The sequence below is a fragment of the Rhinoraja longicauda genome, chromosome 1 (genome assembly GCF_053455715.1).
Source record: "Rhinoraja longicauda isolate Sanriku21f chromosome 1, sRhiLon1.1, whole genome shotgun sequence".
Classification (NCBI taxonomy): Eukaryota; Metazoa; Chordata; class Chondrichthyes; order Rajiformes; family Arhynchobatidae; genus Rhinoraja; species Rhinoraja longicauda.
Genome location: NC_135953.1, coordinates 75,980,013 through 76,005,664, shown reverse-complemented (window position 1 = coordinate 76,005,664; position 25,652 = coordinate 75,980,013). Strand labels below are relative to the sequence as shown.

The following is a 25,652-nucleotide window of genomic DNA, read 5'->3' as shown; positions in this document are numbered from 1 at the left end:
CGGTGCTGGGACTGCAGCTATTTACAATATACATTAATGACTTGGATGAAGGAATTAAAAGTTACATTCGCAAATTTACAGATGACACAAAGCTGGGTGGCAGTGTGAACTGCGAGGAAGATTCTCTGAGGTTGCAGGGTGAGTTGGACAGGTTGTGCGAGTGGGCGGATGCATGGCAGATGCAGTTTAATGTGGATAAATGTGAGGTGGTAAGAACAGGAAAGCAGATTATTATCTGAATGGTGTCACGTTAGGAAAAGGGGAAGTACCATGAGATCTGTGTGTCCTAGTGCATCAGTCACTGAAAGGAAGCATGCAGGTACAGCAAGCAAGTGAAGAAAGCCAATAGAATGTTGGCCTTCATAACAAGGGGAGTTGAGTATAGGAGCAAAGAGGTCCTTCTGCAGTTGTACAGGGCCCTAGTGAGACCACACCTGGAGTATTGTGTGCAGTTTTGGTCTCCAAACTTGAGGAAGGACATTCTTGCTATTAAAGGAGTGCAGCGTAGGTTCACGAGGTTAATTCCCGGAATGGCGGGACTGTCGTACGTTGAAAGACTGGAGCGACTGGGCTTGTATACTGGAATTTAGAAGGATGAGAGGGGATGTTATTGAAACATATAAGATCATTAAGGGTTTGGACACGCTAGAGGCAGGAAACATTTATCCCCGATGTTGGGGGAGTCCTGAATCAGGGGTCACAGTTTAAGAATAAGGGGTAGGCCATTTAGAACAGAGATGAGGAAGAACTTTTTCACTCCGAGGTTGCAGGGTGAGTTGTGAAGCTGCGGAATTCTCAGCCTCAGAAGGCAGTGGAGGCCAATTCTCTGGATGTTTTCAAGAGAGAGTTATATAGAGCTCTTAATGATAGCGGAGTCTGGGAATATGGGGAGAAAGCAGGAACGGGGTACTGATTGTGCATGATCAGCGACGATCACGGTGAATGGCGGTGCTGGCTCGAAGGGCCGAATGGCCTCTATTGTCTATAAAAGTTTCAAATATAGGCAGTTATCATTGCAAAGACAAGCCTTTTTCATATCATCATTATTATAACATTATTGATAAAGTAATAGGCTAATCTTATTTAATATGACCCAACACCCACATTTTGCTCACTTATTTTCAGCAGCAACCATTGGCACCAAAGTACAGGAGGCATCCGCATCCACAAGGCATATTCCGCCATGAATGGCAACCATGTCCAGGTGGGTCCCACACCCGCCCCAGAACTGGACTGGCAATCTTCAGCAGATCAAACAGTTCCATGACTTTTAAATGTATCGATTATCCAGAACAATCTGAAAACTATTTAAAAGGATTTTCCTATTTTTACAAAGTAATAAAAAATTTAAAATAAGTAAATTTTGTGAAAAAGACATTAAATATTTATAAAATAGTTTAAAATGAAATAAGGAGAAACAAAAATATAACCTCAACTTTAAGTGTGGGAGGAACGCAGCAGTCAGGCAGCTTTGGGGGAGAAAATAGACAAGTGACATTTCGGTTCAAGACCCTTCTTTAGACTCTAGGGGCCCAACGTCATTTTGAAGAAGGGTCCCAAAACAAAATGTCGCCTGTCCATTCCCCCACGGTTAATGCTTGAGCCGCTGAGATCCTCCAATAATGTGTGTTTTGCTCAAGATTCCAGCATTCCTCCTCTTCATAACTTCAACTTTTATTGAAGATCAGTAATCCCATGCATTGTGAGCAGCTACTTGTATGCCAGTCATGGCGAGTGTCAAAGTGGGAGGCCAGATACAAAGAGCAATCAGCCCTTTAGCTTTTTACAATCCAGAACAATCACTGTCAGGGCATCTGAGCAGTGTACCAGCACCTGATCTCCAGCACACCTCCATCCTCCATTAGTGAGCGCGCAGTCATATAAGTCAAGGACCTACCGAATATCAGAGGATGGACCGACATCAATTCCATATGAAATTTGTCCCCATATCAAAGTTCTTTTGGATAAAACTGTCTGCTGAATTACATTTCATTTTTAGTCATAGAATTAGCTTTGGCATATACCGAAAAATTTAATTCTTGTTACCAACTAGCTTTTTTTTAAAAAGTGTACTTACTGTAATAACTCATTTGCTTTCAGTATGAATGTTCCCACAGCATTTATGGCATCTTTGAAAGAGAACAAGTAATTTTTTTAAAATATTGACTAATAGAATATCGAAATAGAATTTTGATATGGTATCATTCTAATATACCACAACAAAAATAACTAAACAAAAACTTATGAATTGTAGATTCCTTAATTGTAAATTTTGTTGCCTTACTATTAATTACTAGGTGATTATATTTGGTCTTTCATTACTGCTGGATCTTTCAGCATAATCGTGACGCTCAAGATAATCAAAAATTGTACTGAATAATGTCTATGAGCATAAAAGAGTCTTGATTGGCCTCCATTACATTTACGAGACCAAGTATAGACTAGGCCACTGTCATGCCGAACACTTGTACTTGGTCACCCAAGGCCTCGTGGATATCCTGGTTGCTAACCATTTTAACTCCCCTTCCCATTCCCATACTGACATTTCTGTCCTGGGACCCCTCCATTGCCACACACAAACTAGAGGAACGGTACCTCACATTCTGCTTCAGTAGCTTGCAACCTAAAGGTATGAAATTCTCCAATTTAAATTCTCCAGTTTCATCACCCCCCCTTCCCATACTTTCTTCCCTGTGCCCCATCTGAATTTGCACACATTTCTCCCCTTCCCCATCTCCTTCCACCTATATTCCATCCTCTCGCTTCACAATTTGCACCTATTCTTATCTCATACTTTTCATCTCTCCATCTCTGGCCTTTGTCCAACCATCTAACTATCAAAACCTCCCCTCACCTGGATCCACCTATCACTGGCTAGACTAGTCCTGCCCCACCTCTCTTTCAGCTTTTAATCCCTCCCACCACTCCCCAACACAATCAGTCTAAAAAAAGGGTCCTGACCCGAATGGTCATCTATCCATGTTCTCCAGCGATGCTGCCTGACCACCTGTTATTCCAGCACTTTGTGTCTTTTTATTGTAAACCTGCATTGGCAGTTCCTCGTATCTCCACCTAAAAGTGTTTCATGTTGGGAAATAACATCTAATTGCAAGCCAGGAATGAAGAAGTACCAAAGTTATCTTGGGAGCGGCAGAAGGAGACGAAGTAGGTATATATAGTCAAAAATGTTTCCATGTACCCTCCCACAATAATCAGATGCCGTTGTCTCTTAAGAACACCGTCTGCCAATTTCACTGCGGGAGGCCTTTGAAATTGACAAAAATCACTTCTATTGACATGTGCAATGATACAATGTAACAGAGTCTTAATGTTTTTAGCTTGCATAAACTTATGAACTTACAGCTATTAAAAAGACCTTTAAAAATATATGAAAAACATTGTTTTGCTTGCTATCCAGTCAAATCATAGCATACACAAGTACATTGAAACCATGCACAAGAATAACAAGTAGCACTAAAAATAATAAACAGTGCAGAATATAGTGTTATAGCAACAGAGAAAGTGCAGATAGAAAAATGTGCATGGAAGCAATAAGGATATTGGAACTAAACCCATAGCTTATTAGATGTCTGTTCAACAGTAGTGGGGTACCGCAAGGCTCGGTGCTGGGACCGTAGCTATTTACAATATACATTAATGACTTAGATGAAGAGATTAAAAGTAACATTAGCAAATTTGCAGATGACACAAAACTGGGTGGCAGTGTGAACTGTGAGGAGGATGCTATGGGGATGCAGGGTGACTTGGACAGGTTGTGTGAGTGGGCGGATGCATGGCAGATGCAGTTTAATATGGATAAATGTGAGGTTATCCACTTTGGTGGTTATAACAGGAAGGCTGATTATTATCTGAATGTTGTCAAGTTAGGAAAAGGGGAAGTACAAAGAGATCTGGGTATGCTTGTTCATCAGTCACTGAAAGTAAGTGAAGAAAGCTAATGGCATGTTGGCCTTCATGACAAGAGGAGTTGAGTATAGAAGCACTCCTTCTCCCACATCCCAAAGACATATGTAGGTTAATTGGCCTCTGTAAATTGGCCCAGTTTGGAGGGGATGTATAGAACTAGTGTGTAGTTCTAGTGCAGAATCTCATGCTTTCAAGCTTGCACAATGGGAAAATGGCGAAGAGGGAATGATCAGTGCGTAAGTAGTCCTTGATGATGTTGGCTACTTTCCTGAGCAGCGTTAGGTATACATGAAGTTGAGGATGGAGAGAGTGGGTGGTTGGGGAGGGAAGAGGCTGGTTTGTGTGATAGACTGGGCAGTATCCACAAATCTCTGCAATTTCTATTGGACTTGTGCAGAGTAGTTGCCAAACTAAATTATGATACCATCTAATAGGATGCTTTCTATGGTACTCTTGATAAAGATATCCTACTTGCTTAATAGTAATTAATTTTATGCAATTATGAACCAAAAATATTTAGAATGTACCTTCTATTGCTGGTACATCTAATCCTAAAGGTTGGTATTTCTGCTTCCACATAGCCATCCCCTTTAGCTCATTTAAATGGTACAGAAGAGCCTCTGATCCGCTGTATAGGATGGTAAGATAGAAAGAAAATCAGCTCAATATTAACAGAAAAACAAATCACATCGTAACTTGACTTTGTATTCTAAAAGTAAGCCATATAAAGTAAAGATGCAGGTGTTTGGTTGAAAATATTGCAATATACACCATTTTGAAGGAGCATACTTGTTTAGTTTGCAGCAATATAATAAAATATTGAAAAAATATTTTTTTAATGCAACAAATTGATTCAAATTATCTTGATTGAGATATGTTACAACTATGGTCCAGTATAAAAGTTTGGAAATATAATATAATAATAAGACTTGAAATTAAACATAAACTCTCATTTTCTCAATTTAAAAGAATAATACTCTACCTTTGTAAGTGACTAATAACTAGTTTCTGAATACTAGAGTAAGACGATTCAATGGATTGGCCAAGCTTCTTTAAACCCTGTTTTAAACAAAGCAAAATGTACACATGCAAAGTAGTAACAATCAATTGCATCTATCACAAAAAATAGTATCAAGGTGAAGAATTGCAATCTTTACCATAGTCACTTGATTAGCTTATTCAAGATCACTAGTTGCTAGAATTTTTATTTCATTCTTATCTTTTAACAAACTCACCTTAACTGTTAGCTGGTTCATAAGCAAAGATTGCAACTCTGGACTTAAAACAAGAAAAAAAAAGTATTAGTTGCAGCAAGATAATATAGAAATGTCGATTACTATATCAAGAGGGAAAAAAACACAAAAAAGAACAGTAATAGAAGAATGGAAATGTAAATCAAAGACCATTACATTTACTGAATCAGAAAAATAAACAGGACAATGAAAGCAATCATATAAAAGTAACTGAACTGATATAAACAAAGGAAGTTAATGAATGGAAGATTGAGATGGAAAAGCAGAAAAATAGCTTTTAATTCCAAATAATGGTCTCACCTAAATTAATTAATGAATTAATTAATTAAGAGATTCTTAATGATTTTAGTTTTTATTTAGAAGTCAGCAATATGTTGCTGTCATCTGAACAAAATCAATGAAACGTATCCAAAATTAGATAAAATTAGCCTACATTAGACAGACTATTTAACACTTTGGCATGCTGCTCCTAAAAATAATTTTGCCATCAGAGGGGAATAAACATCATCCATTGGTAGATAAATAAGATTGATTTTTAGACTTAAAACAGGTTTCCTGAAAATAAATTAAACAAAGTCAGAATCTGCAGAAGTAAGGCCGACAAAACATAATGAACAAATTGGACTACAAGCAAAAGAAAAAGAATCAAAGTGAGAATACACATTTCAAAACACCTTCCAGTTGGTGGCAGTGTTGTAGATGAAAGGAAGGTGATCAGGAGAGAATTAAAGTAAAAAAAATTACAAAAGCCACAAATAAAAATGGTTATAAAGAAAAGAATAAAATAATTTAATGTTTGGCAGCAGCCCTGCCAACCAACGATAATGGGAATAGACATGACAAAATGGAGACATTGTAAAATTAAGTGAAAACATAATCCCCTGTCACATGCCAAGTTTTACAGATATTCAAGAGGCATCGAAATGACAGTTTATCATTAACTAACCTGAATATTAATGTGTGCACCAAGAAAATTATTGTGAATATTTGTGTCATTTTAAACAGATTTCTGGTTATAATGATCGAGTGGCTTTACAAACTTACCTCGCTTTACCCCACATCAGCAGCTGCATGAATTCTTCCTGCACTGAGGTTTTAGTGTTTTTTTCCTAGACAGAAAAACATTTGCAATTGAGATTATGCAACGTATCACCTCATAACCGGGACTCTCATTACTAGAGAGGCTACTGCACTACGATGGAAATAACAACATTAAATTCCAAGTGGTACGCTACAGTTTTCTGCGAAGAGGAGACAACTCTTAGAGTAGAATGTGGAAAACTTAGCCAGCAAGAAAAGAACACCTATGAAAGTGATAGCAATGGCTGGGTAGTTCAGACTTGTTGAATTCATTGGGTTAGTTTAAACATGCTTAATTTATTAGGTGTTTTTAAATGTTAAAGGAAACTTTTCAATAACCTTTAAACAATGTAATTTTTGGTGTAATGTATAATTTTTACTAATTTTTGAATAAGACTTAAAGAAACATAATGTCTAATTCTTTGACAGCTATTTCAGCCTGAATGTGTGCTTTATGATCATAGCAGTGTTAGCTTAATTCAGCAAGTTATCACTGGAACAACTGTTTTGGAGGAATATTTCTTCATCTGATTTAAAAATTGTTTCAACTAAAGCAAGGCAGTTTCAGCATAAAGATTGTTGCAAATGATTAACTAACCAACACAAGGTGGGAAAGTGCTTGTAAAATATTTTGGAGATTTACATTAAGTCTCCAGGGAACTACCTTTCCTACCATTGTGTAGTTGATCTTTTGTTAGCTTCCACCATTTTATGCACAAAGACATTATCTTTATAATGAAATTACCCAGAATCATATTCAAATAAAATAAGTAATTTTATTTTGTTTAATAATCTCAGATTAAATTGCTATTTACACAGTGGCTAGCTGTAAATACTGCCAGATTTTCTCTAAATCCCAAGATAGGAGTTGGTTTTGGTGTAAATATGTTCCGAAGCAAAATAAGACATAATGAATGAGATTAGTGAGAAAATGTGCTCTAAGCAAAACAAGTGCTTATTTGATATCTAATATCTACACATCTGCACTTATATTCAGGTGAAGAGTTTGCAATATTGCATCTCCCTTTCAAACCTCCTCAGTTGCTTTGAGTATGAAGGCCCTTTCCCTAATAGGCTGCACTGGTAAAGTTCTGACCTTTTTTTTAATCCATCATTTTATTGACATAACTTTAATCGGTTTGAATGAGAACGATATCCCGCAGCTCCGCTCTTGCTCCCCCTCCCCCCAGTCACAACAGGGGCAGAGTCCCCCTAGTCCTCGCCTTTCACCTCATCAGCCGTCGCATACAACACATAATCCTCCAACATTTTCGCCGCCACCAACAAGATTCCAGCACTAACCACATCTTCCCATCTCCACCCCTTTCTGCTTTCCAGACTGTTCCCTCCACAACTTTCTGGTCAACTCAACTTTCTGGTCAACTAGATTGATCCCTGGGATGGCGGGACTTTCATATGAAGAAAGACTGGATAGACTAGGCTTGTACTCGCTGGAATTTAGAAGACTGAGGGGGGATCTTATAGAAACATATAAAATTCTTAAGGGGTTGGAGAGGCTAGATGCGGGAAGATTGTTCCCGATGTTGGGGGAGTCCAGAACCAGGGGTCACAGCTTAAGGATAAGGGGGAAGTCTTTTAGGACCGAGATGAGAAAACATTTCTTCACACAGAGAATGGTGAGTCTGTGGAATTCTCTGCCACAGAAGGTAGTTGAGGCCAGTTCATTGGCTATATTTAAGAGGGAGTTAGATGTGGCCCTTTTTGCTAAAGAGATCAGGGGGTATGGAGAGAAGGCAGGTACAGGTTACTGAGCTGGATGATCAGCCATGATCATATTGAATGGCGGTGCAGGCTCGAAGGGCCGAATGGCCTACTCCTGCACCTATTTTCTATGTTTCTATCCCTTCCCACCCAAACCGCCCCTTCCCCAGGTACTTTCTCCTGCAACCGCAGGAGATGCAATACCTGCCCCTTTACCTCCCCACTCGACTCCATCTAAGGACCGACAGTCTTTCCAGGTGAGGCAGAGGTTCACTTGCACCTCCTCCAACCTCATCTACTGTATCCACTGTTCCAGGTGTCAACTCCTGTACATCGGCGAGACCAAGCGCAGGCTCGGCGATCGTTTCGCTGAACACCTCACTGAACAAGTCCGCCTTAACCTATCTGCCGATTGCTCAGCACTTTAATTTCCCCTTCCATTCCCAATCTGACCTTTCTGTCCTGGGCCTCCTCAATTGTCAGAATGAGGCCCAGCGCAAATTGGAGGAACAACACTTCATATTTCGCTTGGGTAGCTTACACCCCAGCGGTATGAACATTGACTTCGCTAACTTCAAATAGCCCTTGCTATCCCTCTCTCCATCCCCTCCCCTTCCCAGTTCTCCCATCAATCTTACTGTCTCCAAATACATTCTATCTCTGTCTGGCCCACTCCCCTGACATCAGTGTAAAGAAGGGTATCGACCCGAAACGTCACCCATTCCTTCTCTCCAGAGATGCTGCCTATCCCGCTGAGTTCATCCAGCATTTTGTGTAAACCTACCTGATCTCCCGGTTACTAAAGAATAAGGGTAGGCCATTTAAAATGGAGATGAGAAAACACTTTTTCACTCAAATCTGTGGAATTCTTTGCCTCAGAAGGCATTGGAGGCCAATTCTCTGGATGCTTTCAAGAGAGTTAGATAGAGCTCTTAATGATAGTGGAGTCTGGGGATATGGGGGGAGGGCAGGAACGGGGTACTGATTGTGAATGGTCAGCCATGATCACATTGAATGGCGGTGCTGGCTCGAAGGGCCGAATGGCCTACTCCTGCACCTATTGTCTGTTGTCTAAACACTTTAACTCCCTCTCCCATTTCCACACTCACCTTTCTATCCTGGGCCTCCTCCACAGTCGAGAGTGAGGCCCAGCATAAATTGGATGAACAGCATCTCATATTTCGCTTGGGCTGCTTACACCCCAGTGGTATGAATATTGACTTCACAAACTTCAAGTAACCCTTGCTTTCTCTCTCTCTCCATCCCTCTCCCTTCCCAGTTCTCCGTCCAGTCTGACTGTCGCCAATTCCAATTTATCTCTGTTTGTTTTGTTGTCATCTTCTCCTAGCTAACAATGATCGATTCTACATTTTCCTTGCGCCTCATTCCCTTTGATGTCTCATTTTCACACCTTACAACTTCCTTATCTGTGTCTCCCTCTCTCTTGACTTTCAGTCTGAAGAAGGGTCTCGACCCAAAATGTCACCCATTCCTTCTATCTTTATACTGGTTTCTTTACAATTCCCCTCTGGTGCAGGTGTATCTTCCTGTAAATATTTAATGGTAACTTCCTTTCTGGTTTCACATATATTGAACTTGTATTGCATTACAAACAATACCATGCTTTGTTCTGGTGCAGTTTTTAGATTATTACAATACATAATTTGCTGAAATAGAATTATTCGTGTCAGCACTGACCTGTACAAACTTTGTCAGCCTTAAGTCCATTTGCATTAATATATCTTCCCAGGCTTCACACATACAGGCCAATGATAGTTTTTGGTACTAGTGATTTAAAGAAAAGGGCAATGAATAATAAAGAAAAATAGTGAAGTAACCAAAGTTAACAAAAACAGATTATCAATCGATTCAGATTGTGATCTGCTTTTCAGTCAGTCAAAGATTCAACTTTTCCCCTTCATTAAAATTTCAATTATGTTTGCAATTTTTAAAAATAAATAGCATGACACAAAAGCAAAATTATATTGCTTGTTTTGATTTTATTGACTAACATTTACACAATGGCATCCAGATTAAAATGTTAGAAATGTGAGCATCTATATTCCGAATATGTTCTGCCAACATTTCAGAAACAAAATTGTCACTTAGGGAAATTGGGATTTATGTATATTTATACTGGTACTTTGGGAGATAGATTGAAACAATTGAGTAGTCTTAAACATTGTTTTTTTTTAACAATAATGTATTTCTAAAAGGTTTAAAGATATTACTCCAAACTTTTGAATTACTGATTTGCAGTTTTTTAGTTCTTTCAGGAAAGCTTGTTGTTATGTTATCAGTGTTCGTCTTGTAAAATGCAAGTGAACACCTAGAATGCAAATGTGTAATATGCTTGAAGTTCAGCATGTGACTGGTAATATGCAAATAAGGATCCATGCAATACTGTGCTAATCAATTACGTCAAGCATTATCGTTCAGAAAGGGGGTTGGGGCAACTCACTAGGGGAGGCAAACAGTCAAGAGAGAAAGTAAATGGGATGGGGAAGGGGGAAGAACAAACTCGGGCATTTGCAAAAATCCAGCAAGCCCTTATCTCCTCCCCAGTTCTGGGACTTCCAGATGTGATTAAATCCTTCCATTTGTATCATAATAACGAGAGAGGGTACTATGCAACAGTAGTAACACAAAACCATGGAGACAGAATGAGGCCAGTTGCATACTATTCCACTAAACATAGTCAAGTGGTAGCTGGGCTGCATTGATGTGCTCAAGCACTCAACTGTGTATCATGGGCAGTGAAAGTCTCAGAACCCATCACACTAAGAGGGACACAATAGGCTGGAGTAACTCAGCGTCAAACATTATCGTATGTCCGGCAGTATCTCTGGATAGAAGGAATGGGTGATATTTCGGGTCGAGATCATTCTTCAGACTGAAAGTCAGGGGAGAGGGAGACACGGAGATAAGAAAGGCTAAGGTGTGAAAACGAGACATTAAAGGGGATGTTGTTTAAGGAAAATGTAGAATAGATTATTATTAACTAGAAATTTAATCGGGGACAATCAGACTGGTCGGAGAACTAGCCAAGGGGAGGGATGGAGAACAAGGGTGAGCAAGAGTTACTTGAAGTTAGAGCAGGCCATATTCATACCACTGGGGTGTAAGCTGTCCAAGTGAAATATGAGGTGCTGTTCCTCCAGAGTGAGGCCCAGCACAAATTGGAGGAACAGCACCTCATATTTCGCTTGGGCAGCCTACACCAGAACAGAACAGAAAAATTGTTCTGATAGGAACAATTTATCAGAAATTGTTAAGAACAGCCAGAATTCTATCCTACCTGGTCATTTCATAATCCAGGGACTCAACAGACAGATCAAGTAGTGTAAGAATATAACTGCAGATGCTGGTACAAATCGAAGGAATTTATTCACAAAATGCTGGAGTAACAGCAAATCAGGCAGCATCTCAGGAGAGAAGGAATGGGTGACATTTCGGGTCGAGACCCTTCTTCAGACTGATCAGTCTGAAGAAGGGTCGAGACCCAAAATGTCGCCCATTCCTTCTCTCCTGAGATGCTGCCTGACCTGCTGAGTTACTCCAGCATTTTGTCAACAGACAGATCAACATCGGAGACAAGGAATTTGATAACAGTAAAATTTGTTACACTACACATGATTCGGATGAGACAATTTATTACAAGCAAACTTCCATCAATACCACAGCTCCATGCTGATAGGAAAACACTGATGATGAGGGTGAGAGGGTGGTGCATGAATGGTCCAAGAGCACAAAGACTCTTTGGAAGCATGACAGAGAAGTGCAGGACATTTTGAAAAAATAGACAGTGGGAAATAGTGTGGACCTGGGGACTGAATGCTAAAACTGAACCCGTGGATTAGGAGCCATGAAGGAGGTCTGATGTAGAAAACACTAGAAATTATAGGAAAAACTGGAGGTTTGTAATATGTATAACCCATGAGCATACATACTGGAAAGTATGATGGGAAAAGAGTAGGTAACTAGAAGGTTATGTTAGGAGAGGCAATTTAGGAAGTGTTTAGACTACAAGGCATGGTTCGTTGGAGTAAAGATAAACATAGAATGTTGTAAAGCAGGCTAAGGGCTAATCATGAGATAAGAAGGGTTCTTTATTGCACCCATTTGTTAAATAAATAGGAGGATGTTTTTTTAATTAATTAAGAGGAAATCAGAAAGTTGAAGGTTGCAAAAAAAGGATGAATGATTATAAAGAAATGTTGATAACTGATTATTTCAAAAATGTAATATGAGCATGTAACCATTGAATCGCAGAATATAAGACGCTGTGGGTGCTGTGAACCTTTGAAACACTTTGGGTTCTCTCATATGGATACAGGTTAACACACACAATTCCCTCCACCATACGCTGCCAGCAGGCTCCTTATATTGGCAATATTAATCGGGATTTTTAATTCTGTGATAAATACCATATTTAAATATTTCAGTGCTGAATCTACTTAGATATAAGGTAGCTTTGTGAATTTGTCAGTGCCTGTTACTTGGGGAAGGTGGGACCAGTACAAGCTGGCTAGGTTGCACCTGAAATAGAGCAGGTCCACCATTCTTGTAGGAAGATTTGCTGGTGGATAAATCCCCAGGGCCAGATGGGAAGTATCCCGGGGGCCATGAAGATAATGGAGGAGTCAGCTGGAGCCTTGATAAAGACTTTGAAATCTTCCCTGACCACAGGTTGGATATTGTTGGATATTGTTATGCAAAAAGAGCTGTAGAGATAAGCCTGTGAATCCGATGTCAATGGTAGGGAAGTTATTGGAAAAGGCCCGGAGCGACAGGGTCAATCTATACTTGGAAAGGCTGAGATTTACCAAGTAGCCAGATTTTAATATTGCAGGTAAACAAAACAATTTAACAATAGAAAACTGTCAGTGGAGATCAAAATTCCATTATAGTTTTCAGAGAGTATACTGACAATAATAATAAACTAAAATAAAAAGAATTTAATGAATAAAGCAGTAATTCTGGCATAATTTGATGAAAGCTCATGAACCCAAAATATTCCATCTTCCATCTTTACAGATGTGGTGTGCTGAATATTTTCAGAACATTTTGATTGATTTCAAATTTCCAATATCTGCAACATTCTGATTTTTTGTAGTAATCTTGGCTCGCTGTTTTCTTCACCTCTTGGGAATAGGTGCAATGCAATCAACAGCAGTGAGTTTTTTAAATTTGGAAGTGAAGTTGGAGCTTTCTGGCTTGGAAGGTTTAATACAGCGCAAATAATGGATTTATCTATTAGTCCATTAGATATTTTCCAGGAGTTGTTATATAATAAACCTCGTATTTCTAAAATAGAACTTTACATAATATGGTTTTCCTTTTACCCTTTCTCTTTCCATGTTCATCATTTACTTATAACAGTATTCATATTTCTATATCTTAACCTTTTCATAGCATTGTGGGGTTAGCTAACAGATTATTTTTCTTGCCCAGCATACTCCACTACTTCACGGGCTCCAATCAGAAAACTGAGGCTACAAACTACTTTTCCAAAATCATCCAGACTTCCTGAATAAAAGGATCAACATGGACACTGAAAATGTATCCTGGCAGATACATAAAAGTCAAGTCTTTTAATTTTTGAAATGCAACACCAAGTTTCCAAGTTCTCAGTGACCAATGTTGACTATGCACAAGGCAGCAAGAGTTAATTTCTTAAGCAGGATCTCATTGCTGGCTATATAAAACAGGATAAGTTAGGTGTTCAATAGAAAATAATGCAGCATCTTCTTCCACACATTTCTGGTAGGCTTCTATGATAAACGAAGAAAATTGTTGAGAAACAAGTCATTTGCAAACAATGGATGAAACATAGAAATTAGGTGCAGGAGGAGGCCATTCATTGTGATCATGGCTGATTGTCCACAATCAATAACCCGTGCCTGTCTTCTCCCCATATCCCTTGATTCCACTAGCCTCTAGAGCTCTATCAACTCTCTCTTAAATCCATCCAGTGATTTGGCTTCCACTGCCCTCTTTGGCAGAGAATTCCACAAATTCACAACTCTGTGGGTGAAAAAGTTCCTTCTCACCTCAGTTTTAAATGGCCTCCCCTTTATTCTAAGACTGTGGCCCCTAGTTCTGGACTCCCCCAACATTGGGATTTTTTTTCCTGCATCTAGCTTGTCCAGTCCTTTTATAATTTTATATGTGTGGAAGAAGATGCTCAAGGGGGCGTGGCTGTGTTCTGCAGCTGCGGCTCACCGGCAGTCTCTGTCTTTTTTTTGTTTTTTGTCTATTGTCATCGTTTAATGAACGTTTTGTTCTATTTTTAACTCTGTTTATGTGGGGGGTGGTGGGGGGGTGGGGGAAACATTTTTTTTCTAATCTCCTCCTCAACGGAGATGCGACCTTTACCGTGTCGTATCTCCGTTCGCGCTACGGCCTAACACCGTGGAGTCGGCGGCCTCCAGCTGGGATCGACCTTGAAGACTCCGGTCGCAGGGCCTGGACTTACCATCTCGGAGGCTTCGGCCGTGGGCCCTGCAGACCGCAACATCGGGAGCTCGCAGGTCCCTGGCTGGCGACCGGCTTTCGGGAGCTCCAGCCGTAGCAGCTTCGACCGCCCCGAAGCGCAAGGTACGATCGACCCGCTCGCAGGCCCCTCATCGCCCTGCGTGGCCTGGCCGCGGCACTTTCCATCGCCCGGTGGGGGCTCAGGACCTTCATCGGCCTGCTCGGCTCGGCTCGGCCCTCGGACTTTCCATCGCCCGGTGGGGGCTTCAAAAGTTGGGAGCCTCGATCGCCTCGTGGCGCCACGGGAGAAGAATGAGGAGGAGATAATGACTTTTCTTTGCCTTCCATCACAGTGAGGGTGTGCCTGGAGCAATCACTGTGATGGCTGTTTGTGTTAAAATTGTATCTGTGTGTCCTGTGCTTTTTGTTGTCTACTGCCGGACCCTGACGTGAGAGGATGCTGGCGCTGTTTGTTCGCCGCTTCTCCGTCAGGATAGTTTGTCTGTTTGTTTTTATGTTATGACTGTTTTTGTAAAGCGCTTTTGAGCACCTGGTAAAGCGCTATATAAAATAAATGCTTATTATTATTATTATTATTATTATATGTTTCTGAAAGATCCCCTCTCATCCTTCTAAACTCCAGTGAATACAAACAAGCTTAGTATTTTCAATCTTTTGATTAGCTTTTATCAAGGGATGGAAGACAATAAAATCAGTGACACCAACTATCATCAGAGCTTCCAGATATACACTTCACCATACTCAAAGTGATTTAAGTATGCTGATACTAGGGATTAGGTAAACTACTTATTTTGAATGAATATCAACATTTCTCAAAATAGAACCATATCTAGGATCAGCATTTTCTAATTTGAATCACGAATCAAAACATGCACTGGACACAATAAACAAAGTAATCTCAGAACATTCTTTCAACAGTACAGTTATGGATTATATTGGTAATTTCCTTCTTAAGGAAGACCTGGCATGTAATAAGGAACAGGCTTATGGAACAGAAGTGTAAAATTTACTTGTTTTGTTCTTTGATTTTTTGTTATTCTCGGTTAGGGAAAGCAAAGAAAGCTTTTTTTGGGTCCTAGATATCTGATTGATGAATCCAATGAACTGACGAGAAACCAATGCCATGTGCAAGTGATAGATTGTTAGCAATTAAAAAATAACTCTAAGTTAAGGCAAAAATTGGAGACACTAAGACAAATGAAATAAAATGAATAATTAATCTTCTGTATTGATGATATAGATCCAATTTGTAACTTTGGACTGTACCTGGAGGAGTGTTGAAATATGAGTGAACTTCCTGGCCATTCGAGTCACTTCAGGCAAACAATCTGAGAGCAAGGTGGTATCTAACTGTATAAACAAATGATAAGACCTTATATTATAAAGTCAACATTTTGTTTCAATATTACTACTTTCATTTAATTTGTTAAATTCCTCACAATGCTCATAACTGTAGCTTATATAACTAATTCTAATTGGTCACAAACTCTAACAGATTAATTAATTTAATATACATAACAACTGTAGGTATAATGGTTTTCTACTGCAAGTCAGAGGAATTTTTACCTCAATTACCAAACCACAAGAACTTATTTGTAATATTAATTATACACCAAGTAGATTAGATTAAAAAAATACATTTTTGATTAAAGGTCAAGAAATCCTACCTGAAAATAACTGATAATTGGTTCTGGTTCCTTGGATAATTGAACCTCTGTAATTACGGACAATGCTTTTAAATCACTGGATAAGCAAAGACCCAGGCATCGGCCTGCAATCTGCAGAAGGAAATCAAATCATGTTTAAATATAACACTTCACGGTTCATATTTTGATTTAAAAAATTGTTTTCAAAAACCAAGGATGATATCCAAGCCATCTTTAACAAATTGAAATTCTATAACCTGCATGATCACCCAAAATCTTCCCTTTCCCATGAAACTGCTTGTGGTCTCAAACACGGCTGAATGAGTTACTTCAATACTTTCCTCTGAGTGTGTTCTTAATGTTGGATAATGTTTCAGCATTGATTTATTTGTGCTTTTGATCCACTTGATCACTTTGGTATCACTGCATGTTGACGTTGTATTGTCAAATATTTTTGCAAGACTGTGCTGAAGTAAATTCATTACTTACAGCTTTGTGACATTTCAGAAAAGAATTGTTGATCTCAGTGCCGTTTTTGTGATGGTACACATTGGTGCAATGTACAGGCACCTCTAAGAAGTTACAAAAACAGATTTTTCACATTTTTTTAATTTTTAGTGTTACAAAAAGATTATTGAAGTCTAAAAAATAAAATGTATTAATTGGATTAGGCTGTCAGGCCCCTAAACAGCTTAAGCAACTTGTAGGGCAGTGATCCACCATAGACACCAACAGCAAGGAGATGTGAACTTGCACTTCCTTGTCTACAAAAAAAAAAGCATTGGTAATGCTGCATATGTCTCACCGTACTGACAATCAAAGGTTCAAAGGTCAGTTTATTGTCATGTGTACCAATTAAAGTACAGTGAAACCCAAATTATCAAGCAGCTATACTAAAAAAAAGCAACAAGCACACAACTACATAAAAGTTAACATAGGCAATAGTTGTTTGAGGTGTATTAATTTATATTTTGGAGAGATACCTTTCGCCATCAAGTAGCTAAATATTCTACAATATCTGAATACTAAAAGCAAAATGTGATGACAGGACACCCGAGAAGAAATGAAGATAAATGGCGAGAAGCTTGCTGAGGGCAATTTTAAAGGGCACCTTAAAAAAAGTAACTGATAGATGGAGAAACTTCCAGAACATTGGTTACCTTACTATTATTACTTTATAAAAGCCACTAAGATGCCACATGGACATTATTTAGGAACAACGAAGTAGCACCACAAATTTCTTAAAATGATGCAAAACCTGTCATACTTGTGTTACTGTTGCAATCTTGTACATTCCATATGCATATAATTCAATGAATCCACAATCTCCGCCGAGAACAAGGGTATTTAGCCTGATGAGAAAAGAACAAAGATTTTAAAGTTCACCCAGATTTACTCAAGGCATGCAATTCATCTGATTTCATAACCAAGTTTTTTTTCTAATTTATGAAATAATCAAACTGTTTTCAATATACAAATGTAAAATATAGAACAGTACAGCACAAGACCAGGCCCTTCGGCCCACAATGTCTGTGTCGAACATGATGCCAAGACCAAATCTTATCTGCCTGCATATAATCAATATATCTCTATTTCTGGATATCATATGCTTATCCAAAGATTTCTTGGATGCCACTATCATATCTGCCTCAACCACCACCGCAGGCAGCACTTTCTAGGCACAAATTCCATGCTCTGTGTAAAAAAGATTTGTCCTGCACATCTCCTTTAAGCTTTGCCCCCCTCACCTTAAAGCTATGCCCTCAAATATTTGATTTTTCCATCCTGTGATAAAGGTTCAGACTGTCAACCCTATCTATGCGCTTTTCATAATTTTACCTGCTACTATCAGGTCACTCTGCAACCTCCAGCATTCCATAGAAACAAATCAAGTCTGTCCATCCTCTTCATGCAGCTAATACCCCCTAATCCAGGCATCATTCTCGTAAACCTACTCTGCAGCCTTTCCAAAACTTTCACATCATTCCTGTAATGGGGTGGCCAGAACTGCATGCAATACTACAAATGTGGCCTAACCAAAGTCCTATAAAGCTGCATCATGACACTTACAGTGTACTCAATGCCGCAACCTGTGAAAGCAAGCATGCCATATGCCTTCTTTATCACTCTATTTGTGTTGCCCTTTCAGGGGGTTAAGGACTTGGATCCAAAGATCCCTCTGTATATCAAAGATCCTTCTGTACATTAAAGGTCATGCCATTAATTGTATATTTTTCCCTTACATTCTATCTCTCAAAGTGTAACGCCTCACACGTGCTCAGATTAAACGCCATCTGCCATTTCTCCACCCATTCTGCAGCTGATCCATATCTCGCTGTAAACTTTGACAACCTTCCTCACAATCTGCAACCACTACAACCTTGGTGTCACTTGCAAATTTACTAACCACCCGTCTACGTTTACGTACGTCATTTATAAATATCACAAACAGCAGAGATCACAGCAGAGATCCCCAAGAAACTCCACTGGTCACAAGACTCCAGCCTGAACATTGTCCTTCCATCACAAGCCGGTTCTGAATCCATACGACCATGTCACTGTTAATCCCATGCATTTTAAGTCAATAGCTCATGTCACAAGGATCACTGCATGCTCAAAGGCAGCAACTTGGCCCTTGTACCCCTCCAGACTAAAATCATCGCTGGTGCATGAACTAGTCTCAGTGGAAAGGGACCTAGGTTCTGAGAAGATAGACAAAAAAAGCTGGAGTAACTCAGCGGGTCAGGCGGCATCTCTGGAGAAAAGAAATAGGTGACGTTTCGGGTTGAATCTTCTTCAGACTGAGAGTCTGGGGAAAAGGAAACAAGAGATATAGACGGTGATGTAAAAAGATATAGAACAAATTAATGAAAGATATGCAAAAAAGTAACGATGATAAAGGAAACAGGCCATGTTAGTTTGCTAGGTGAGAATGAGAAGCTGGTGCGAATTGCGTAGGGGAGGGATGGAAAGAAAGGGAATGCAGGAGTTACTTGAAGTTAGAGAAATCAATAGTCATACCACTTTGTTGTAAATTGCCCAAGGGAAATATGAGATGCTGTTCCACCAAGTTGCATTTAGCCTCACTATAACAATAGAGGATGCCAAGGACAGAAAGGTCAATGTGGGAATGGGAAGGGGAATTAGTGTTTAGCAACCGGGAGATCAGATGGGTCCAGGCAGACTGAGCGAAGGTGTCCAACGAAACTATCGCCCAGTCTATGTTTAGTCTTGCCGATGTAGAAGAGTCCACATCTTGAACAATGGATACAGTAGATGAGGTTGGAGGAGGTGCAAGTGAACCTCTGCCTAACCTGTCGTGGTCCCTGGACAGATTCGAGGGACAGGTGTTGCATCTCCTGCAGTTGCAGGGGATGGTGCCTGGGGAGGGGGTGGAAGGGATGTGTTGCACTGCTCTGGAACCTCACCCTACCCATCACATAGGCATGTGCTTGGTTCTATGTGAAAGCCACAAGTTGTCGTCCATCTCATAAGGTCATGTGATAGGAGTAGAATTAGGCCATTCGGCCCATCAAGTCTACTCTGCCACTCAATCATGACTGATCTATCTCTCCCTCCTAACCCCATTCTCCTGCCTTCTCCCCATAACCACTGACACCTGTACGAATCAAGAATCTATATATCTCTGCCTTAAAAATATCCACTGACTTGGCCTCCACAGCCTTCTGTGGCAAAGTATTCCACAGATTCACCACCTTCTGACAAAAGACATTTCTCTTCATCTCCTTCCTAAAAGAACATCTTTTAATTCTGAGGCTATGAGTTATAGTCCTAGAATCTCCCACTAGTGGAAATATCCCCTCCAAATCTACTCTATTCGAGCCTTTCACTTTTCTGTCTGTTTCAATGAGGTCCCTCTTCATTCTTCTAAATTCCAGCGAGTACATGCCCAGTGCCGACAAACGATCATCATAGATCATTCTTGTAAACCTCCTCTGGACTCTCTCTCGTAACAGCACATCCTTCCTCAGATATGGTGCCCAAAATTGCTCACAATATTCCAAATGCGCCTTGGAAACATAAAAAAATAGCAGGAGTAGGCCATTCGGCCCTTTGAGCCAGCACCGCGATTCAATATGATCATGGCTGATCATCTAAAATCAGCACCCCGTTCAAGCTTTTTCCACGTATCCCTTGATTCCCTTAGCCCTAAGAGCTAAATCTAACTCTCTCTTGAAAACATCTGGTGAATTGGCCTCCACTGCCTTCAATGGAAGAGAATTTCGCAGATTCACAACTCTCTCGGTGAAGAAGTTTATCCTCATCTCAGACCTAAATGTCCTTATTTTTAAACTGGGACCCCTGGTTCTGGACTCCTCCAACATCGGGAACATTTTTCCTGCATCTAGCCTGCCCAATCCTTTAAGAATTTTGTATGGTTCTATAAGATCTCCTCTCATCCTTCTAAATTCCAGTGTATACAAGCCCAGTCGACACATTCTTTCATCATGTGTCAGTCTCGCCATCCCGGGAATTAACCTAGTGAACCTACGCTGCACTCCCTCAATAGCAATAATGTCCTTCCTCAAATTAGGAGACCAAAATTGCTCACAATACTTCAGGTGTGGTCTCACCAGAGCCCTGTACAACTGCAGTAGGACCTCCTTGCTCTTATACTCAAATCTTCTCGCAATGAAGGCCAACATGCCATTAGCTTTCTTCACTGCCTGCTGTACCTGCATGTTTACTTACCTTAACCTTACCAGCGCCTTATAGAGCCTCAGCATTATCTCCCTGTTTTTGTATACAAGCCCTCTTGAATAAATGCTCGCATTAAGTTTGCTTTCTTTACTACCGATTCGACTTGCAAATTAACTTTTTGAGAAACCTGCACCAGCACTCCCAAGTCCCTTTGCACCTCCGATTTCTGGATTCTCTTCCCATTTAGAAAATAGTCTACGCCTTTATTTCTATTACCAAAATGCATGACTCCACACTTTGTTGCACAATAATTCCATCTGCCACTTATCTGCCCACTCTCCCAACCTATCCAAGTCCTTCTGCAGAGTTGCTGCTTTCTCTACACTACTTGCCCTTCCACCTATTTTCATATCATCCGCAAACTTGGCCACAAAGCCTTCAATCCCCTCATCAACATCATTAATATACAATGTGATGAGTAGCGACCTCAGCACCGACCCCTGCGGACTCTGCTAGTCACTGGCAGCCAACCAGAAAAAGTCCTCTTTATTGCCACTCTTTCTGCCATCCAGCCAACCTGCTAGCCATGATAGTATCTGCCTTTTGATACCGTGGGCTCTCATCTTCCTTCGCAGCCTCACCTGTGGCACTTTAAAGGCTTTCTGAAAATCTAAGTAAACAATATCTACTGACTCTCCTTTGTCTGTCCTGCTATTTACTTCTTCAAAGAATTCCAGCACATTTGTCAAGCAAGACCTCCCCTTCACAAAGCCATGCTGAATGGCCTATTTCATCGTGAACTTCTAAGTACTCCATAACCTCATCCTTTATAATGGACTCTAAAGTCCTGCCAACCACTGAAGTCAGACTAACCGGCCTATAGTTCCCACTATTCTGCTTTGCTCATGTCTTGTGCAACGGGATAATATTGGCAATTTTCCAATCGTCTGGGACCACTCCTGTCACTAATGATTCTTGAAATATCACTATCAATGCCTCCACTATTTCTAAAGTCATCTCTTTCAAAACCATCGGGTGCAGTCCATCCGGTCCAGGTGACTTATCCATATTCAGCCCTTTCAGCTTCCCAAACGTCTTCTCTCTGGTAATAGCCACTTCACTAACTTCCATACCCTGACTCATGAACTTCAGGCACATTGCGGGTGTCTTCCACTGTGAAGACTAATGCAAAAAAGTTATTCAACTCCTCTGCCATTTCTTTATTCCCCATTATCACTTCTCCTGCATTATTTTCCAGTGGTCCAACGTCCACTCTCGCCTCTTTCCTACTCTTTATATAACTGAAGAAACTCTTGCTATCTTCTTTTATATTAGTTGCCTTCAGTTGTTCTTTAAAAGCTTCCCAATTCTCTGGCTTCCCACTAATCTTTGCCATGTTATACGCCTTCTCTTTTAGTTTTATACTATCTTTCCCGACTGCCCTGGTCAGCTACGGTCACCTCTATCTCCCCCTATTATCTTTCTTCCTCTTTGGAATGAAAAGATCCAGCATCTTTCGTATTCCCAGAAATTCCTGCCATTGCTGTTCCACCGTCATCCTTGTTATGGTCCCGTTCCAGTCAACTTTGGCCAGCTCCTCCCTCATGCCTATGTAGTCCCCTTTGCTCAACTGCAATACCGACACATCCACATTCACCTTCTCCCTCTCAAATTGCAGATTAAAACTTATCATATTGGGTCGTTACCTCCTAATAGTTCCTCTACCTTGAGTTCTCTTATCAAATCCAGTTCATTACATAATAAATCCAGAATTGCCATATTTTCCTGGTAGGCTCCACTACAAGCTGCTCTAAGAATCCATCTTGGAGGCACTCTCAAATGATGCAAACCCCCAGCTCGGGAATGCCAAGGGAGAGTCAGGTATTGTAGGAACTAAACAAGCTTGGTAGCCCTTGGGACCAACTAAGAAAGTCAGGGCATGTTAACAACAGGGGCAGGTAACGCAAGAGAGGAGGAACTGTTAGGTGTAAGCATCGGTTCAACTATGAGGAAACACTGACAGCATCTCCACTGATGCTATTCCAGCTCCCTCACTCAGTCAAAAAAAGACACACAGTGCTCAATGAAAGTGTGTCTATGGAGATTAATTCTGCTAAGTTATAAATAGCTCAAAGATGTTCATTATACATTCCAAGAAATAGTCTGAATTTTACTAGAGAAGGGCACATGGATTTGTGAACAATGTTAAAATAATTTTAAAAGGTCTTGAAACGGAGGACCCGTGGGAAGCGCTCTGCAGCACTCACCCGACTCCGGCGACGAGGATTACGCACACCGCTCCCGGGTATATTCCTTGCAAATCTCTGTTCTCAATAACAAAGTGGACGAACTGCAACTCCTGTGCCACACTAACAAGGACTTCCCTCGAGCCGCTGCCCGGTGCTTCACTGAGACCTGGCTGAGTGAGTCGATCCCGGACAACACGCTGCAACTTGCTGGCTTTCAACTGCACAGAGCGGACCGCGACGCAGAGGCAGCGGGAAAATCAAGAGGAGGTGGAATATGATTCTACACTAATCAGGACTGGTGCAGCGACATCACAGTACGGTCTAACTTCTGTTCCCCCAATCTAGAATCTTTCTTTATCAACTGCAAACCCTTTTATTCTCCGAATGAATTTACCTCTTTTATTCTCACTGGAGTTTACACCCTTCCCCCCCCCCCCTCCAAGCCTGTGTACGTGAGGCGCAAATGGAACTCGCTGATATTGAGGGTAGAGAGTGACTTCCGGACTCCATGGTCATTGTTTTGGGGAACTTTAACAAGGCCCACCTCAGTCGTGACCTCCCAAAGTACAGACCATGTTACCTGCCCCACCAGAGGGGAGAGGACACTTGATCACTGCTACACTTCAATCAAGAACGCGTATCGCTTTGTTCCTCGGGCAGCTCTAGGTCTCACCGATCATTGTTTAGTTCACCTTATTCCGACCTACAGGCAGAAACTAAAATCTGCTAAACCTGTGGTCAGAACAACGAAAAGGTGGACGAGCGAGGGCATTGAAAACCTACAGTCCTGCTTTGACTGCACTGATTGGAATGTGTTCAGGGAAGCAACCACAAGCCTCGATGAGTACACAGACACTGTGACATCCTATGTCAGCTTTTGCGAGGACATTTGCATTGCCACGAAGACCCGGATCTGGTTCAACAACAACGCCCTAGTTCACAGCAGAACTCAGACAGCTCCGCCAGTCAAAAGATGAGGTCTACAGAAGCGGCGATACAGACCTCTACAAGCAGGCCAACTACAAGCTGAGAAGAGGAATCAGAGCTGCCAAGGAAATGTACTCTGAGAAGCAAGTTCTCAGCTAATGACTCCTCTTCAGTTTGGAAGGGCTTGCAAGAAATCACCAGGTACAAGAGGAAAACCCCACACTCCTTGGACAATCGTCAACTGACCAACGACCTGAATGCATTTTACTGCAGGTTCGAGAAACAGAAAAACAATCCTGGGGTCCCCTCTCCCCCTCCATTATCACTTCACACGTACTCACAGACGTACTCAAATTTGCAAAGACAGGACCCTTCCCCACCCACTCCTCCCCAAACAGCAATTCACACCTACTCACAGACTGACTCAAATTTGCAAAGACTGGCCCCTTCCAATTCTATACTGCTATCATTGAGTCCGTCCTCACCTTCTCCATCATGGTCTGGTTTGGCTCAGCCACCAAGCACGACATCCGGAGGCTGCAGCGGATCGTTCGCACAGCTGAGGTTGTTGGCTGCAACCTTCCCCCCATTGACGAACTGTACACTTCAAGGGCCATCTCTGACCCCTCTCACCCTGGCCACAAACTCTTTGAAGCACTTCCCTCTGGAAGGCGACTCCGGACTGTCAAAGCAGTCACAGCCAGACTAAAAATACCTTTTTTCCACGAGTGGTAGTTCTACTCAATAACCAAAGTCTGTAGTTTCTTTGCTCTGGTTTATTTTCACCCACATGTTTAGACCATAATGTTGTATCCTTACTATTTTGATGTGTTTATGCTTTATTCTTAATTGTTCACTGTATGTCTGTGTTGTCATTTGTGAGCGGAGCACCAAGGCACATTCCTTGTATATGCACATACTTGGCCAATAAACTCCCACTGCCGAAAAAGTCTGTCATCAGCGGTCTTAACGACTACCGTCTGGTAGCACTCACACCGGTCATCACAAAGTGCTTCGAGAGACTGGTCCTGCAGCACATCAAAGCCAGCCTCCCACCCACCTTCGACCCACACCAGTTTGCCTACAGAGCAAATAGGTCTACAGGGGATGCCATCGACACTGCTCTTCACACTGCACTGACCCACCTTGAACACCAGGGGAGCTATGTGAGGATGCTCTTCCTCGACTTCAGCTCTGCCTTTAACACGGTCATCCCGAGCAGACTGGTCACCAAACTTTCCGACCTTGGATTTTCCCAAACCATCTGCCAATGGATCAAGGACTTCCTGACCAACCGCCCCCAGACCGTCAAAATAGGCCCTCACCTCTCCTCCACCATTACACTGAGCACCGGCTCACCACAGGGCTGTGTGTTGAGCCCCATCCTTTACTCCCTCTACACTCACGACTGCGCCCCCACCCATCCCACCAACACCATCATCAAGTTCGCGGATGACACGACTGTGGTTGGACTCATCTCAGGAGGAGATGAGACAGCCTATAGGGATGAAATCCAAAGGCTGGCAGCATGGTGTTCAGTGAACAACCTGGTCCTGAACTCCTCCAAAACAAAGGAACTTATAATTGACTTTAGAAAAACCAGTGTAGAATACGACCCACTCTACATCAATGGGGTCTGTGTGGAAAGGGTACCCGCTTTTAGGTTCCTGGGTACGCACATCGCAGAG

General features: G+C 41.2%; 1 protein-coding gene across 2 annotated transcripts in view; it reads right to left on the bottom strand.

Annotated features, from left to right (window-relative positions):
• The window catches only part of anapc4 (anaphase promoting complex subunit 4), a 72,115-nt gene that overhangs the window by 28,775 nt on the left and 17,688 nt on the right, over positions 1-25,652 (bottom strand). For both annotated transcript variants that reach the window (XM_078400486.1, XM_078400479.1), the window contains 9 exons: positions 17,394-17,478; positions 16,148-16,258; positions 15,747-15,830; positions 9,681-9,767; positions 6,225-6,289; positions 5,163-5,205; positions 4,910-4,986; positions 4,455-4,555; positions 2,078-2,129 (listed from right to left, as the gene is read on the bottom strand). In XM_078400486.1, the coding sequence (XP_078256612.1) occupies positions 2,078-2,129; positions 4,455-4,555; positions 4,910-4,986; positions 5,163-5,205; positions 6,225-6,289; positions 9,681-9,767; positions 15,747-15,830; positions 16,148-16,258; positions 17,394-17,478 (705 nt within the window). The remainder of the gene's footprint in view (positions 1-2,077; positions 2,130-4,454; positions 4,556-4,909; positions 4,987-5,162; positions 5,206-6,224; positions 6,290-9,680; positions 9,768-15,746; positions 15,831-16,147; positions 16,259-17,393; positions 17,479-25,652) is intronic.